The 17,724-nt window shown below is 48.8% G+C and overlaps 1 protein-coding gene across 4 annotated transcripts in view; it reads left to right on the top strand.

The window, feature by feature from the left end:
* LOC123767324 (nucleolar protein dao-5) overlaps positions 1–17,724 on the top strand; it is a 309,470-nt gene that overhangs the window by 183,221 nt on the left and 108,525 nt on the right. Inside the window, exon 1 of one of the 4 annotated variants that reach the window (XM_045756913.2) lies at positions 9,288–9,792. The exons of 2 other annotated variants lie outside the window; for them this stretch is intronic. In XM_045756913.2, the coding sequence (XP_045612869.2) occupies positions 9,631–9,792 (162 nt within the window). In that variant the 5' untranslated portion in view covers positions 9,288–9,630. Of the gene's footprint in view, positions 1–9,287; positions 9,793–17,724 lie in introns of those variants that run through there. One more of the 4 variants, XM_045756914.2, reaches the window with a different exon arrangement.

Raw genomic sequence — 17,724 nt, 5'->3', positions numbered from 1 at the left:
ATCAAGATAACCTCAAGATACAAGCCTAGATTATGAAGCGTGGAGAGAGTTGTCTCCATTGTGCGAGGCTCAGTATGTCTCTTCCTGTAGAAGCTGTGTAATCTCTCTCTCTCCCAGTGAATTATGCCAAGGAAGTCTAATTTTATTCCATACCTGATCTTGTATGCCAATTACTCTTCAGTTCGTTATATAGAGTTTCGCCAAAAATACAATTGTTTGGCCTAACCAGAAATGTATGAACCCAAACAATCTTCCACACCAATCGATGCCATTGCATGGAAATAGTCAGCTTACAGTGTTTGCATGAATGTGAAGGAAGCCCTAATACATGTATAAATGTAGAATTTAAAGCACATTTTCGGATGAAACCTAAATTCTTTTGTTGACCAGACCACACACTAGAAATTGAAGGGACGACGACGTTTCGGTCCGTCCTGGACCATTCTCAAGTAGATTGTGCAAGCGAATTTAAACTTACATTCTTTATCAAGGTGGTGTTAATGTTCTCTTGTGCACTTACACGTGTAAGTGTTCAGCAGGGACCTCGGACCTCGCGTGGTCTTGCCGTCACCTTCAAACAAACACTACGGTATTGTAGTAAGTTTCTCCACCAGACTCTCCCTGCTTCGTTTGGACGTGACATGGACTCAAGTCCGAAGACTTCGCTTACAAGACGAAGGCTTGTAAACCTCACACACGAAGCGTGTGAGGTTTACAAGCTCCCAACTGTAGGTTTCCGCGGTGGCTACAGTCAGCACTCAGGCCCACTGGAGGTAGTGAGACTAAGTGGGACTTGTAATTCATGTGTAAGAGTTGGGCTTACACATGAGCCGCCAATACCCCAGAATACTGATGGCAATGGTCTTGTACTGGAGAGGTCTTAGCTGGCGGAGATGTGAAGAATGTGCACGGCAGGGGGGTGCAGGGATCACCTCTATTGACGAGAGGTGCTGGCGTGGACCTGTGTTACTCTAGGGGTGAGGGATAAGCTGTAGGTGAATGATTGTTTACGGCTTGATGGTGGAGAGCGCGCATGGATGGACGGCAGGACTTGGTGAGGTAGATAGGATGAGGAATGTAGCGGCCTCCTGAAGCACAATGAGGGTGACAAGGGTCCGCAACCCTGGGGGGATGATGATGGGGAATGTGGAGTGGCTGTAGGTTCACGTGTAGTCATAAGAATACAATGGGGCGAGGCTGGTGTCTGTGCCCCCTGCACGTCGGCTGGGGAGGTCACCTGTACTCTAAGCCCGGAAAAGGCTAAGAATTTGGCAGTGTGAGAGTAGTGGATACAATGACGACACATAGACCAGGAGCCACAGGCAGCGCACGTTAGGGAAAGCAGTCATATTGGCGCAGTAAGTGGTGAAGGCGTAGCCATGACTTAGCCAAGGTGTTCAGATCTAAGGACTCGGGTCCTTGTTATTAGTCTCCCAGCTCTCCTCCCTCTTCAGACCAGAGAGGAGCTCAGTCTCTGCACGTAATTTGGATTACGAATCATAGCCTAGTTGATCGGGTTCTGTTCTGAGGTCTCCTCTTATGAGGCTGTTGTTAAAGATTCGCTACCTGGACCAAAAAATTCCAAGTAGCACGGGCTATGGTGAGCCCGTAGTACTTATGAGGCGAGCTAGTTATGCCCCTTGAAGCCAGGGTGTTGAAAAACCTTGTGTCCTTCATGTGTGTGTGTACAACTGTCTGTGTTAATAGTGCCTGTTTCATCCCTATTTTTTTCAATGGGGGATTTTGCCATTAGTTATGTGCTCTTCAGCAATTACTTCAGTGTGCAGATTTAGAACGAGTCCCACTAATATTTCCCAGGTGAGGATTGTTCAGGTCATCCTCGTGTTTAGATAGCACTTATAGTAACGATGTGTGGACCATCTTACATATATTGACGTAATGGACAATTAGAAAGAAAAATTTGGTACCATTGAATTTGGACAAATTTGAAAAAAGATTTGGTATTTGTTGCAAATATAACCTAGCCTTCCTAAGCCTAACGCACGCTTTAAGGCCTAATATAGTATATTTATAGTGCTAGCCAGCATATATGTATTTTCTTCTGTCCTTGTTAGACAAGGATATTTATTGTATATATAGTGTAGTGGGTTATTGACCACTCGGCACTTCAATCACCACTGAAGGTGATTTAAGTGCTTTACAATACTACATTCCGCGTATCGGCCAAATAAGCAGCCGCGCTCTCCTCAGTCCTCGGAATGCCAAGCATGTCTGCCAGGTTTAACACAGTGATGAGCCGGATAGTGAATGGTCAAAGACCCTTTAGCACCGTTACAGGCAAATACATTACCGGAATACCGGTGGACGTTCCTGGAGGCTCATCTGTAGTGACAGTGACTGGGGAGTGTGAGACTGGGTCTCTACCTCACCTGTAAGGCTATTGTCTGCGGTCCACCAGCCAGTCAAACCATCTTGTCAAGCTCCCTCCTGAGCACCGCCTCAGTCGACTTGAGAAGGGTCCAGGACGGACCGAAACGTCGTCGTCCCTTCACCTTCTAGTGTGTGGTCTGGTCAACCACCTCAGTCGCCCATACTAGGCTGCATGTTTTGCTAAACCTGCAAAACAGTTGCATTTTTTAAATTTGGCTTGAACATCACACAGCGATATGCGAGGAATTAACTTAGTGTTCCTTGATACAAGTGCTGACAGTGAAATGATTTGTTGGCCATTATCCTTGAAACTTTTGTTGTGCTGATTGGACCAAGTGTTGATTGGCGGGGTTGGGGGGGGGGGGTAGGTCCTGGTATTCCAGTACCGGCCGGGTGGGGGGGGAGGGCGGGCTGGTTCAAGTTCAAGTTCAAGTATGTTTATTGAGACAAGAAAAAATACATCTCAAAGGGATAGAGTAGCTTAGGCTATTTCTACCCCCCTAAATATAAATATAAACAGCCCGTACAGGACTCGAACCTGTGACCTCCAGAGGGATAGTTCCGTGTTATCTACGATACTGTATCTGGCGCTCGGGCGGGCTGGTGTTCCAGGACTCGATGCCTGCTGAGGACAAGTTAAGGAGCATTCCTTGCACACGTGGGCCGGTTCTCGTCAGCGGGTAGTGTAGGAAGTTAGAAGGCAGTTATATGACAGCCTCGGACCAGGGAGTGACGTTAAGTGCCCCACACAGCCTGTGTAGCATGCCACTGTCACAACCCTGCACCACTTGCTTGCCTCCTCCTGTGCTTGTGTGCTGCCACATCCTAGGACGGAGTGGTGGTGGAGAGAGCGCCCAGGAAGGGAGTGTTGATGAGAGCACACCGGGAGAGGGAGAAGGGGAAGGAGTGTTGGTGAGAGCGTACCCGCAGGCCGGCGGAGTGGGGCACTCTGGGATCTGTGTTTATGGGTCAAGCCAAAAAAACTGGCGTGGAATGCTAATCACTGAAGCGAGGGAGAGAGCCGCAGCAGCAGCATCGCCGATCACCAGGGCCCGGCGTCACCCCGGGTAACCCGTACACCTTTACTCTCCGGAGTTCCACACTCTTAAATGTGACGACATTCTCTCCTCGCTGGGTTCGTTATGGCTTAATACTCTCTTATTGCCAGCCACTGGCTACCTTATAGATTACTAATACGATGTTATATAAGGTTGTGAAAGTCAGAGCCGGGTAGGTGCCAGGACACCTGTCGTTCACACCCGTCACCAGGTGATCGACTTACCTGTAGTCGGTTTCCAGAGTTGTGCTCTCCTGGGGGGCCAGGATTGTTATTGTGGTAAGTTGATCAGTAAGATTGTTGCTTGGGGCTGCCTGCAGGCTCTCAATCCATTACAACCCGTTTGATCCGGAACTACCTGCAGGGACTTGTTTATTTGTTGAAAACGTCAACATTTGTTCCAGCAATATTTCTTATTTTTGTCTGTGGCACCTCTACTTCTGCACCCATGTCTAGTCTGCATTTTCCTATCATACCTTTCGTTCCAGTATGTTGTTATTGTTGGTTACCTGGTTGATACCTGGTTGATGGGGTTCTGGGAGTTCTTCTACTCCCCAGAACAACAACTTGACTTGTGAGAGTTTGGTCCACTAGGCTGTTGCTTGGAGCGGCCCAACTGGTATTTTTCGTGTTTGGGACTTTGCCTTCCATGTATATATTATGTGATGTATATATCTCGTCTCCTTCGCTTTGTTACTTGTGATGCTGTTCCTTGCTCCGTCATCCGTTACACTGGTATTGTGGCGCTACTGTTAATAGATTTACTGTTGCTGCCTCTGGTACAGTTGTTACTGTTTTATTACCGCTACTCATGACTTTATATCCCTCGGCGACACGGTTCACAGTTACTGTTGGTAACCAAAACGGAATTCAGGTTTTGTTGTCATGATAAATGGTTTATGATGCCATTCCCTAATATTACGAGTCAGCGTGTGGTTGTTTGCGGGCGTTGTGGGGCCTGGCTGCCAAGACGATGGCCAGTCCCTGGCCCACAGAAACGATGGCCATTCACTGGCCCACAGAAACGATGGTTAACCATTGGCCATTCCACTGGTTATTCTAGGTTGAGCTAAAGGTTTAACTTTTTGGGTTGTCTCAGTTTTAACTTTTAGCCTTCAGGTTTAATTTTTAGCCTTTCGATGCTCGAATGTATGTTCGGCCTGGGAGCGAGGCTTGGAAGGCGCAGAGCGGTGGTTATCTTGACGTTATCTTGAGATGATTTCGGGGCTTTAGTGTCCCCGCGGCCCGGTCCTCGACCAGGCCTCCACCCCCAGGAAGCAGCCCGTGACAGCTGACTAACACCCAGGTACATATTTTACTGCTAGGTAACAGGGGTATAGGGTGAAAGAAACTCTGCCCATTGTTTCTCGCCGGCGCCTGGGATCGAACCCAGGACCACAGGATCACAAGTCCAGCGTGCTGTCCGCTCGGCCGACCGGCTCCCGATGGTGGTGATAGAAACCTGACAGCATCAGGTGGTGGTGGTGATGGTGGTTTCTGCACTGTGAGAGGCCAGCACCTGGGGCCATATGCAGGCGAGGAGTCACAATAACGTGGCTGAAGCATGTTGGCTAATCCACACACTAGAAAATGAAGGGACGACGACGTTGCGGTCCGTCCTGGATCATTCACAATCGACTTGAGAATGGTCCAGGACGGACCGAAGCGTCGTCGTCGTCCCTTCATTTTCTAGTGTCTGGATTGGTCAACCTGGGACCAGATTCCCGAAGCAGTTACGCAAGTACTTACGAACGTGTACATCTTTCCTCAATCTTTGACGGCTTTGGTTACATTTATTAAACAGTTTACAAGCATGAAAGCTTGCCAATCAACTGTTGTTATTGTTATAAACAGCCTCCTGGTGCTTCGGAGCTCATTAACTGTTTGGCGGCTTTGTTTACAATTATTAAACAGTTAATGAGCTCCGAAGCACCAGGAGGCTGTTTATAACAATAACAACAGTTGATTGGCAAGTTTTCATGCTTGTAAACTGTTTAATAAATGTAACCAAAGCCGTCAAAGATTAAGGAAAGTTGTACACGTTCGTAAGTACTTGCGTAACTGCTAAGTGAATCTGGCCCCAGGTTCGTAAGTGCTTGCGTAATTGCTTCGTGAATCTGGCCCCAGATCACTCACCTGGGGTGTGACTGTGGGCTCCAGTTTCATCTACTTCCTCCACCTTCACAAATTTTGGCATTCATTACAATGACTCATGTCTACGTTTTCTGATTGGATTTAATTCTTTATATTTAGCTTCGAATACTTTTATTTTAATTCATTCCACTTGTATACTATTCAGTAAGTTCTAACGTCTCTTTGGCTCGGTTATGTTTGTTTCCATCTATGCCGCTCAGGTCTCACGTTCCTCGCTTTAAACCATGCTTGTTTTCTACTTTTAAAAATTCCTTTACAATCTTGTATGTCGTTATGATGTCTCCGCGCCCCCTCTAGTGGGGTGAGGTGCAGTTCCCAGAGTCTTTGTAGCTCAGGTTCAGGCTCAGGAACGAGCCTTGTAGCATATCTTTGGATCTTTTGTAATTCTGTTTTTTTTTCGTCACCTCTCATACCTGGTTGATGGGGTTCTGGGAGTTCTTCTACTGCCTGAGGCCAGGCTTGACTTGTGAGAGTTTGGTCCACCAGGCTGTTGCTTGGAGCGGCCCGCAGGCCCACATATACCTGCTTGATGGGGTTCTGGGTGTTGTTCTACTCCCCAAGCCCGGCCCGAGGCCAGGCTTGACTTGTGAGAGTTTGGTCCACCAGGCTGTTGCTTGGAGCGGCCCGCAGGCCCACATATACCTGCTTGATGGGGTTCTGGGTGTTGTTCTACTCCCCAAGCCCGGCCCGAGGCCAGGCTTGACTTGTGAGAGTTTGGTCCACCAGGCTGTTGCTTGGAGCGGCCCGCAGGCCCACATATACCTGCTTGATGGGGTTCTGGGAGTTCTTCTACTGCCCAAGCCCGGCCCGAGGCCTGGCTTGACTTGTGAGAGTTTGGTCCACCAGGCTGTTGCTGTTAGAGCGGTCCGCAGGCCCACATATACCTGCTTGATGGAGTTCTGGGAGTTGTTCTACTCCCCAAGCCCGGCCCGAGGCCAGGCTTGACTTGTGAGAGTTTGGTCCACCAGGCTGTTGCTTGGAGCGGCCCGCAGGCCCACATATACCTGCTTGATGGGGTTCTGGGTGTTGTTCTACTCCCCAAGCCCGGCCCGAGGCCAGGCTTGACTTCAACAAGCTGTGGCTGTATTCCTTCCTGTGGCCACTATCGTGCCGTGCCGTGCCGTGCCGTCCAATTACCTATAGTGGTTATGCTTTTTTGTTGAATTTCATATGAACAACTTAGGGGAGTCGTGAGTGGTGGGTTGGCCGGGGCGGTGGTTGTGGTGGATAGTTTGTGGTGGTAAGTGTGTGGTGGAGGGTTGGAGGGGGAGATGCGGACCGCTGGGTTGAGATGGAGACACGGGGTGTTGGGTGGTATTGGAGTGTGCAAGGTTGGTTGATTTGGTCTTGATCATTCACCAGACTTACCTTATGGGTGGTAATGGAAGAGTTACATGAAGCATTGTCATCTGTGGTGGTTGTGTTAGTGAGTGGCAGCTTGTTCTGAGGTGAGGAGTGGTGGCACCAATAGTCTTGTTAGGAGAGGAATTGTGCCGTGTGAGTGCCATGGGTGGCTAGCAGGCGGCACTGTTGACATGGCTACTGCTGCCTATATTGCGACCAGTTTCAAGATATGCAGTTTTCCTTTCTGAAGGCCTGCATCTGGGCTCGTGTGTGCTAACACCAGTGTGCTAACACCAGTGTGCTAACACCAGTGTGCTAACACCAGTGTGCTAACACCAGTGTGCTAACACCAGTGTGCTAACACCAGTGTGCTAACACCAGTGTGCTAACCAACTATTAAACCCGTATCAACAAGCAGTGTTACATTAGCTGCAGGACACCGCGGGTGACAGAGAAATGAGCAAATTGCAAAATCATGTTTCTCACAGTTCATAAAAGTTATTGTATTTAATGTCTGAAAATCTGACCACAGCCCTCGCCACAGCCTCCACCACAGCCCTCACCACAGCCCCCACCACAGCCCCCACCACAGCCCTCACCACAGCCCCCACCACAGCCCTCGCCACAGCCTCCACCACAGCCCCCACCACAGCCCCCACCACAGCCCTCACCACAGCCCCCACCACAGCCCCCACCACAGCCCCCACCACAGCCCTCACCACAGCCCCCACCACAGCCCCCACCACAGCCCTCACCACAGCCCCTCACCACAGCCCCCACCACAGCCCCCACCACAGCCCCTCACCACAGCCCTCACCACAGCCCCCACCACAGCCCCCACCACAGCCCCCACCACACCCCCCACCACAGCCCCCACCACAGCCCCCACCACACCCCCCACCACAGCCCCCACCACAGCCCCCACCACAGCCCCCACCACACCCCCCACCACAGCCCCCACCACAGCCCCCACCACAGCCCTCACCACAGCCCTCACCACAGCCCTCGCCACTGCCCCCACCACAGCTCTCGCCACTGCCCCCACCACAGCCCTCACCACAGCCCCTCACCACAGCCCTCACCACAGCCCCCACCACAGCCTCCACCACAGCCCTCACCACAGCCCTCGCCACTGCCCCCACCACAGCCCTCACCACAGCCCTCGCCACAGCCCTCGCCACAGCCCCCACCACAGCCCCCCACCACAGCCCTCACCACAGCCCCCACCACAGCCCCTCACCACAGCCCCTCACCACAGCCCTCACCACAAGAACCTTACAGCACTAGACACTACACATACTTGAGACGGAGCAAATAGTCTTTGTGATGTGTGGTAGTAACCCAGCCCCCCGCGGCCATCATTGTCATGCAAACTCTTCTGAAACTGTCAGAACACCTCACAATCATCACCATAAACGGCAGAATTTCCTATATTATCACTATTATTATTGTTGGAATTTTTCTTTGGAGGGAGGGGGATATTGGGAAGGGCTGGTTTTGAAACAGGGTTTTGGATGAGTGGAATGGGCTGCCAACGAGTATTATTAGGACGTAGAGTATAACAGGTTTACAAAAAATATATATTGAATAGGTACCTGGGGTGAGGGTAGGGGGGAGGAGGGGAGCCCAAGCCTAGTAAAGGCCAGCAAACTTGCTGCTCTGCTGCATAATATTAATATGTTCTTAGATATAACATAATTGTGTGTGTGTGTGTGTGTGTGTGTGTGTGTGTGTGTGTGTGTGTGTGTGTGTGTGTGTGTGTGTGTGTGTGTGTGTGTGTGTGTGTGTGTGTGTACTTCAGTACCTGGACCTGCCTTGACCTGGTGTTGTGTGGTTGTGTGAGGGGGGCCTGCCACAGGTGTGTGATTGTGTGAGGGGGGGCCTGCCACAGGTGTGTGGTTGTGTGAGGGGGGCCTGCCACAGGTGTGTGATTGTGTGAGGGGGGCCTGCCGCAGGTGTGTGGTTGTGTGAGGGGGGGCCTGCCACAGGTGTGTGGTTGTGTGTCATATCTCAGTACTGGTGTTCGGTTAACTGCAGCATAGTTGTAGTAGTAACTTTAGTAGTTGTAGTAACTGTGTTATCTTGAGCAGTAGTAGTTCCTCCACAACCATCTCTTCCTTATTGAGTCTGACCTCTAGCTCCTTCTCGTCTCCTCGAACTCTCTTGTGCACATTTCTCCTAAAACTATTACTACAAATAGTCAGCAACAAGACATTGTAATAGTAAAATATTGATATACCGGTAAATATAACCAGTATACCTCCGTTATGACCACAAGAGTTTAGCTAAAGTTGGTCTTGCAATCTAACAGTTGGCATCACTACCATTTTGTGTTTTGCAGGAAGAGTTATGATAAAAGTTTGTTTAATATGAGAGTGTGAGGCTGACGGCAGGAAGGTTTAATGTGTTACCATGTAGCCGAGTGAGTGTGTAGTTGAGCTCACACTACGACGGCCCCTCACACTACTGGCCTCAGGCCTTACCTCATTAGCTGGTCTCAGGGCCTCTCACTCGCCTCATTGGCTGGACTCGAGGCCTCACGCTCAAACTTACGTTGCCTGGGATAACAAGAACTATGTACTTGAAATATATTTGAAAAAAAAACTTGAGTGATTTAATCTAGAAAAAAAAGGTGTTGCGGGACTGAGCATCGTGGCTTGAGTGCGTGCGTGCATGTGGCCACCATGTTCATCAAGGGCGACATGTTCGAGAAGCTGCTGTGTTGTCGTCGTAAGGTTATAGACGACGACGATGACGACGAGGACGACAGAGTGGTGGCGGAGGTGGTCCTCCAACACACTAACAACAACAAGACGGAATACATCTCCTCTGCTCAGCTGGTCGAGGTAATAAAATTACTGTATTCGGTTGTATTTGTTGTTGTTGAAGTATATGTGCATGCCTGTGTGAGTGGAGCTCTGCTGCTGGACAGGTCAGTGCTAATGTTAACGTTGGTAATGGTTTTTAATGGTGGGACGATTTGAAATTGAATCACACTTTAAATAACAATGTTTAAGGAATGTTATGATGCCTTAAGTGAAGGGGAAGATTGGAAGCACACCACACTATGCCCTACTTCTCTCACACACGCAGATACACACACACACGCAGATACACACACACGCAGATACACACACACACAGATACACACACACGCAGATACACCCCCAACGCAGATACACACACACGCAGATACACACACTCAGATACACACACACGCAGATACACACACACGCAGATACACACACACTCAGATACACACACACGCAGATACACACACACACACACACACACACACAGATACACACACACACAGATACACACACGCACAGATACACACACGCACAGATACACACACACGCAGATACACACACACGCACAGATACACACACACGCACAGATACACACACACACGCAGATACACACACACGCACAGATACACACACACGCACAGATACACACACACGCAGATACACACACGCACAGATACACACACACGCAGATACACACACACGCAGATACACACACACGCACAGATACACACACACGCAGATACACACACACACAGATACACACACGCACAGATACACACACACGCAGATACACACACACGCACAGATACACACACACACGCAGATACACACACGCACAGATACACACACACGCAGATACACACACACGCACAGATACACACACACGCAGATACACACACACGCACAGATACACACACACGCACAGATACACACACACGCAGATACACACACACGCACAGATACACACACACACACGCACAGATACACACACACACGCAGATACACACACACACACGCAGATACACACACACACACACGCAGATACACACACGCACAGATACACACACGCACACACAGATACACAGACACGCGTGTCTCTCTCTTCTGGAGCTGCTGTACAAGGACACTGTAGCCGCTTGATCACTCTTACGCTCGACATTGACAGTTGGTTTTTTTTCTCTTTCAGGTATGTTAAGGGTGAACCACTGACTGGTGAGTCGTGTTACTGTGAGTATACACGTCTCTTACTCATTGATGAATCAATGCATTTGTATTCAGAAATATACAAGTGTGTTTACAAATGTAACGGAGAATTGTAAAAGTATAGTGACAAATCCACAGCCTTAAATACACACATTTAGTGTTTGTAAGTCACTGTCAAACTTGACTGTGAAAGTAAGTTTTCATGGGGAGGTTCAGGGGGGGTAGATTGGATCAAACTTTGAGCACAAAGTTGATCAGAGATGTGATTTTGAGGGTTTATATATTGTCAAGGGAGTAGAGGGTGATGTGGGGGGGGGGAGGGGGGGTTGTTACGTAAATATGCATGTGAGTACTTGAATAATTAATTAATTGTGCTTGTGGGTGGTTGAACTTTAGCTCCTCGGCCCTGAATGGCATCATTCAATCCACTGGTGTACAGGTTGTTGGGGTCTTGTCATATATATATGTATATATATATATATATATATATATATATATATATATATATATATATATATATATATATATATATATATATATATATATATATATATATATATATATATATATAATACGTTCTGTGAAGAGCCTCCACCACTCCAGTTTATAGTGCTATCCATTTGTTCACTGCTTTGACATTGAACAAATCTTTGTAATGTCTGGGTGGCGTGTGCAAGTATGCGTGCGTGCATGTGTGCTCCCGTGCGTGCATGCGTGCTTCCGTGCATGGGCGTGCGTAGTGACAGGGAGAGCCTTGTGTGGGCGAGACGTGGCTGGTGTCAATACTGTCCTTGTATTACTTGCTTGTTGGCCCTATGGTCAGGGTAATTGGCACCTGATCCAAGGAAAGCATATTATATGTTGATGGAGAAGTAGTGTTTGTTATTCTCTCTCTGCTTCTGTACCACTATCCCCCCTCACCCCAGTCATCACTCCTCCCCCCCCCCTCACCCCAGTCATCACTCCTCCCCCCCCCTCACCCCAGTCATCACTCCTCCTCCCCCCCCCCCCCTCATTCTCCGCCTCATCATCATCCTCCCAAGTTAAGTTTTTTGTTCAGTCTTCCGGTAGAACGTGTTTGTTTGATGAGTACATTCTAGTGACAGTGCTTCCAGCGGTGTTATTGTGGGACGTTGAGAGCGGGGCTGGGAAGTGCTGGCCCGGTCTCCCAGGCCTGATAGCTGGGTGGACAGCGCTTCGGATTCGTAGTCCTGACGTTCCGGGTTCGATCCCCGGTGGACGAGGAGACAAGTGGGCAAAATGTTTCCCTCAGCCTGATGCCCTTGTTACCTAGCAGTAAATAGGTACCTGGGAGTTAGACAGCTGCTACTGGCTGCTTCATGGGGGTGGAGGCCTGGTCGAGGACCGGGCCGCGGGGATACTAAAGCCCCGAAATCATCTCAAGATAACGGGTTTGCCAAACTGTGTGGTGGTCTTGTTTCAGAGCTCCATCGTCTGGGCTCAACTCTTTCTCAGTTTCCAACAAGAATGCCACGCTGCCTCACATTGCACGAATCACCTTCTGTGGTTGAGTGTTCAATAAACCCTTGAACTATATGTTTAACACATCTCTAACCCTGTCCATGGAGGACAGAAGAAAATGTATATATGCTGGTTAGCATTGTAAATGTCTGGCCACGTCTGTGGTAGAAAATAATAATAAAAAAAAAATTGCACGCGAGATTAGGTTTTACATCTAAAGCCTTTTTACCCTCACCAAACTCACTTTTAACCCCCATTTTATTTTTGCTTTGTGATGTTTAGCGTCTCTAAAATACTTAATAGAATACTCTTTTTATATCTGCCTTGAGGGCCATATTTTCTAGTACTTTTTAGTACATCATCTCCTCTGTACAGTACATCTCTCCTAATATGCTTCAGACTCCTCCTGATATCCAGCAGACAGATCCCAAAAGATGCGGTTCATTTCCCTTTGCGGGTTGATTACTTTCTCCGGGAATTGGGATGCGGTAGTGTGTGGATTGTGAGCCTCTCTTCTAGTAAAGGATAGAAGATAAACTAAGAATATTTCATCCTCTAGCAATAAGTAGGGTGGAAGTGATGGTGTACAGTGCCCAATACCTTCTGGTTTGATTCTTTGTGTTGTCGTCCAGCTGTGAGTGTAAACCAGACCGAATAGTTTGGTTTACACACATTGATTCAGACGTTGACCAGACCACACACTAGAAAGTGAAGGGACGACGACATTTCGGTCCGTCCTGGACCGTTCTCAAGGCGTTTGTCTCAAATCTCTCACAATCGACTTGAGAATGGTCCAGGACGGACCGAAAAGTCATCCCTTCACTTTTTAGTGTGTGGTCTGGTCAATATACTTAAGCCACGTTATTGTGACTCATCGCCTGCATTGATTCAGACCACGTGTATGCCAATGAATATCCCAGTTTATATGATGCAGGGATAGTGTATATTCCTGTTTTGTCTGAAGCGAACAGTTCACCAAGTAAGTCCCAGCTGCGTCTGGGTACAAGATGAACACCCCAGCGATGATCTTTCTACTGGAGGGTGTTGTTCATGCTGTTCTGGAGGTATGTTCACTCACAGGATGAGTGACGCTGCCCAATACTGTCACTATGGCGGTGTGTTCACTCACAGGATGAGTGACGCTGCCCAATACTGTCACTATGGCGGTGTGTCCACTCACAGGATGAATGACGCTGCCCAATACTGTCACTATGGCGGTGTGTTCACTCACAGGATGAGTGACGCTGCCCAATACTGTCACTATGGCGGTGTGTCCACTCACAGGATGAGTGACGCTGCCCAATACTGTCACTATGGCGGTGTGTCCACTCACAGGATGAGTGACGCTGCCCAATACTGTCACTATGGTGGTGTGTTCACTCACAGGATGAGTGACGCTGCCCAATACTGTCACTATGGCGGTGTGTCCACTCACAGGATGAATGACGCTGCCCAATACTGTCACTATGGCGGTGTGTCCACTCACAGGATGAATGACGCTGCCCAATAAACTCGACCTTCGGGGCAAAAATTAACGCTTTAAAACTTTCCCGGAACTTTTAGGATTTATCCTCAAGAAGCACCAGTGTGCTGTATATGAAATGGAGGGAGATAACATGCATCATGACGGCGTCTTAGGTCGGTGTTGGGTATCGGAGCCCGAGAGGTGTGAGTGTTGGAGGTAAGATTGTGGTGAAGGGAGGCAGCGTCTCGTGCCTGTAACGTGAGGTTCAGTGGTGTAGTGTTACCCTGGTGCCTTGTACCTGTGAAAGATGCCTGGCCTGCCAGCACCACGCGCGCGAATACAGAGACTACCAAGAGATCAAATCAAATGTTTATTTAGGTAAGGTACATACATACAAGAGATTTTACAAAGAGTGATGGATTTATAGATAGGGCTAGTACATACAATGCCTAACGCCACTATTGCGCAAAGCGTTTCGGGATGTTATGGATCTCAGCACACCTGATAGAGAAGTAGTCAGTTGTGTTCGCAGGTGTGTAACAAACTAGGACGTACAGGTGTGTAAAAAACTAGGAAATACAGAAGAGGAGTCAAACTGCATTTTTGAGGCGTTGTTGTGGCCACCACACTGACCCTGGGCATGTGTCTGTGTGAGAAAATAAGCCTCTTATCCTGGCCTCTATCCTTGGGCCAACTAGAGGTCCAAGGATAGAGGCCAGGATGAACTACCTGCATGGATAATCGCACTGGTGGCTTCACATTCCTCGCTCTCCAGGGCTTGGCCTCACGAGACTACCTTGGTAGTGTGTCCACACCTGTCTTAGAGGCAGCTGAGGTAGTTGTGTGGCGCTGGCCCCAGACACCGCCACACCTGTCTTAGAGGCAGCTGAGGTAGTTGTGTGGCGCTGGCCCCAGACACCGCCACACCTGTCTTAGAGGCAGCTGAGGTAGTTGTGTGGCGCTGCCCCAGACACCGCCACACCTGTCTTAGAGGCTGCTGAGGTAGTTGTGTGGCGCTGGCCCCAGACACCGCCACACCTGTCTTAGAGGCAGCTGAGGTAGTTGTATGGCGCTGCTCCAGACACCGCCACACCTGTCTTAGAGGCTGCTGAGGTAGTTGTGTGGCGCTGGCCCCAGACACCGCCACACCTGTCTTAGAGGCTGCTGAGGTTTCGTAAGCTAACACAGCTGCTATAACAAATGTGTATACCAGGTGTATCCATCTCCTCGGTCTATATATACTAAGAGATTACGCTTGTACAAAAGTCCAAGACTTAAATATTCGTGCTGGTTAATAAACTTTAGTGGTGGCCTTCATGACAATTCAGTATACGATAAATATGATTCAAAATCATATTATTTTGTGTAGATTTACTTTAAACACCATTTTTTTTGTATCAGCCTTTTGTATTTCGTTAATAAGTCTCTAACCTTCTAGAGGTTGAGAGACCTTAGACCCAACTCTGTACAAGACTTGGAGTGGAAGTAGAGCAGAGAGCCTACTCAGTGGTGTGTCTTCCCCCCCCCCTCTCTTGTACCAGTGGTGTGTCCCCCCCCCCCTCTTGTACCAGTGGTGTGGGTTCCAGCAACCTTGGTGTGGTCATTACCGCCAGATTGTCTCCCCACTTCCACTGCTAATGGCGGAGACTAATTCAAATGTCAAAATTAAGTTGGTGTAATGGTCTGTTTCGTCAGTGGCGGAATGTTAATGTGATCCTCACTTCAGGGACTCTCCACGTCCCATTACCTCAGCCAGGGACGCCCCTTGTCCCATTACCTGAGCCAGGGACGCCCCTTGTCCCATTACCTGAGCCTGGGACGCCCCTTGTCCCATTACCTGAGCCTGGGACGCCCCTTGTCCCATTACCTGAGCCAGGGACGCCCCCCACCCGTCCCCAATACCTCAACCTTCCCCATCTCTGCTTCAGGGACGCCCCCCGTCCCATTATCTCAGCCTTCCCCATCAACAATCATTAATGGAGGCTTCTCGTATCACTGGAGCAGTTTCCGGCAAGAGGTGGCATCCGGGGGGCAGGGGTCCAGGATGATTAATGCTTTAAACTTGGCCTTGAACACAAGTCCAAACCTTTTATTGTCATTCCTGGCAGTCGGTGTTGAGGCGTAGGTCTGTTATGGTTGGGTGGGGGCAGGAGGGAGTGTAGCTTGGTAAGACGACCACGTGTCTTAGTGATATTTGTTTGGTTATGTCCTCCATCTTACTCCTGTGAGGTACAGGTGCTTTAATCTTACTCCTGTGAGGTACAGGTGCTTTAATCTTACTCCTGTGAGGTACAGGTGCTTTAATCTTACTCCTGTGAGGTACAGGTGCTTTAATCTTACTCCTGTGAGGTACAGGTGCTTTAATCTTACTCCTGTGAGGTACAGGTGCTTTAATCTTACTCCTGTGAGGTACAGGTGCTTTAATCTTACTCCTGTGAGGTACAGGTGCTTTAATCTTACTCCTGTGAGGTACAGGTGCTTTAATCTTACTCCTGTGAGGTACAGGTGTCCTCCATCTTACTCCTGTGAGGTACAGGTGCTTTAATCTTACTCCTGTGAGGTACAGGTGTCCTCCATCTTACTCCTGTGAGGTACAGGTGCCCTCCATCTTACTCCTGTGAGGTACAGGTGCCCTCCATCTTACGCCTGTGAGGTACAGGTGCCCTAATCTTACTCCTGTGAGGTACAGGTGTCTTAATCTTACTCCTGTGAGGCACAGGTGTCTTAATCTTACTCCTGTGAGGTACAGGTACCTCCAACTTTCCCGCTGGAGAATAGTCCATTATTCACGTCTCTGAGAGTCGCCTGCAGGTTACAGTCGGTGGATACAGCACGTGGCAAACGAAGCTTGTATCGTGTCGCTGAAGGGTATACGAACTAAATGACTTCGTTCAGTGCTTATATTTTCGCTATAAATTACGGTGATGAGATGGCTGGCGGTGGTCCTCACGCTGGGGGGGGGGGGTCTCTCGCTGTCACACACTCGGACATTAGTGGTGAAACATTGTGTTTTGTTACTGAGGAAAGTCCAGCTGCCTTGAGGGTCATGCAGATGGTGGCTACCTCCTCCTCGGCCTCCTCCTCCTCCTTCTGGACCACCTACTCCTCCTGGACGTCCTCCTAGACCTCCTACTCCTCCTGGGCCTGCACTTGGACTGCTTGCTTCCTACCACCCCAACCATCCACTCACAATTATTGGGTAAATTTTAAAAAAGGTTTTGTCTTCAAACTTTCGCTTGAAAGTTTACTTGAACTTGAAAGTTGGACTCGACTTCGCGAGGTGAGGTAGAGTCTTGTGATTGGGTAGTTGGTTGGTTGGGTAGTTAGCTGGTTGGGTAGTTAGCTGGTTGGGTAGTTAGCTGGTTGGGTAGTTAGCTGGTTGGGTAGTCCGCTGGTTGGGAAGTTCGGTAAATGTTTCAAAACCATTTAATTAATGTAACCACAGGGTATGAAATTAAATCTTGGAGACTAACAGGCAGGGAGATGGATTTACATTTTTTGTAACGAACAGATTGCAAAGAATGCCAGTCAATTAAGCCAGAATCCAGCCCGAGCCGTGTACGAAGCTGGGTCCCGTCAGCCACAAGTCCTCGCCTCACTACTCCAAGACAAGCACAGGAATGCTGCTCACAGTTTCCTGTCAATCATCGGGGACCCGTTCTCGCAAATTCGTAAAGTCAATATTGACTTATTAACTACGTGCATAGGTGACATACTAAACATAATAGATACCCTTAAAAAGCTTCATAGAAAACACCGACCTTACCTAACCTTGTTAGTATCTTAAGATAAGCATCTTATAGCTTCGTAATTAT

The sequence above is a fragment of the Procambarus clarkii genome, chromosome 74 (assembly GCF_040958095.1).
Source record: "Procambarus clarkii isolate CNS0578487 chromosome 74, FALCON_Pclarkii_2.0, whole genome shotgun sequence".
NCBI lineage: Eukaryota > Metazoa > Arthropoda > Malacostraca > Decapoda > Cambaridae > Procambarus > Procambarus clarkii.
Note: the sequence above shows the minus strand (reverse complement) of the source record. Positions and strands in the feature narration are given on the sequence as shown.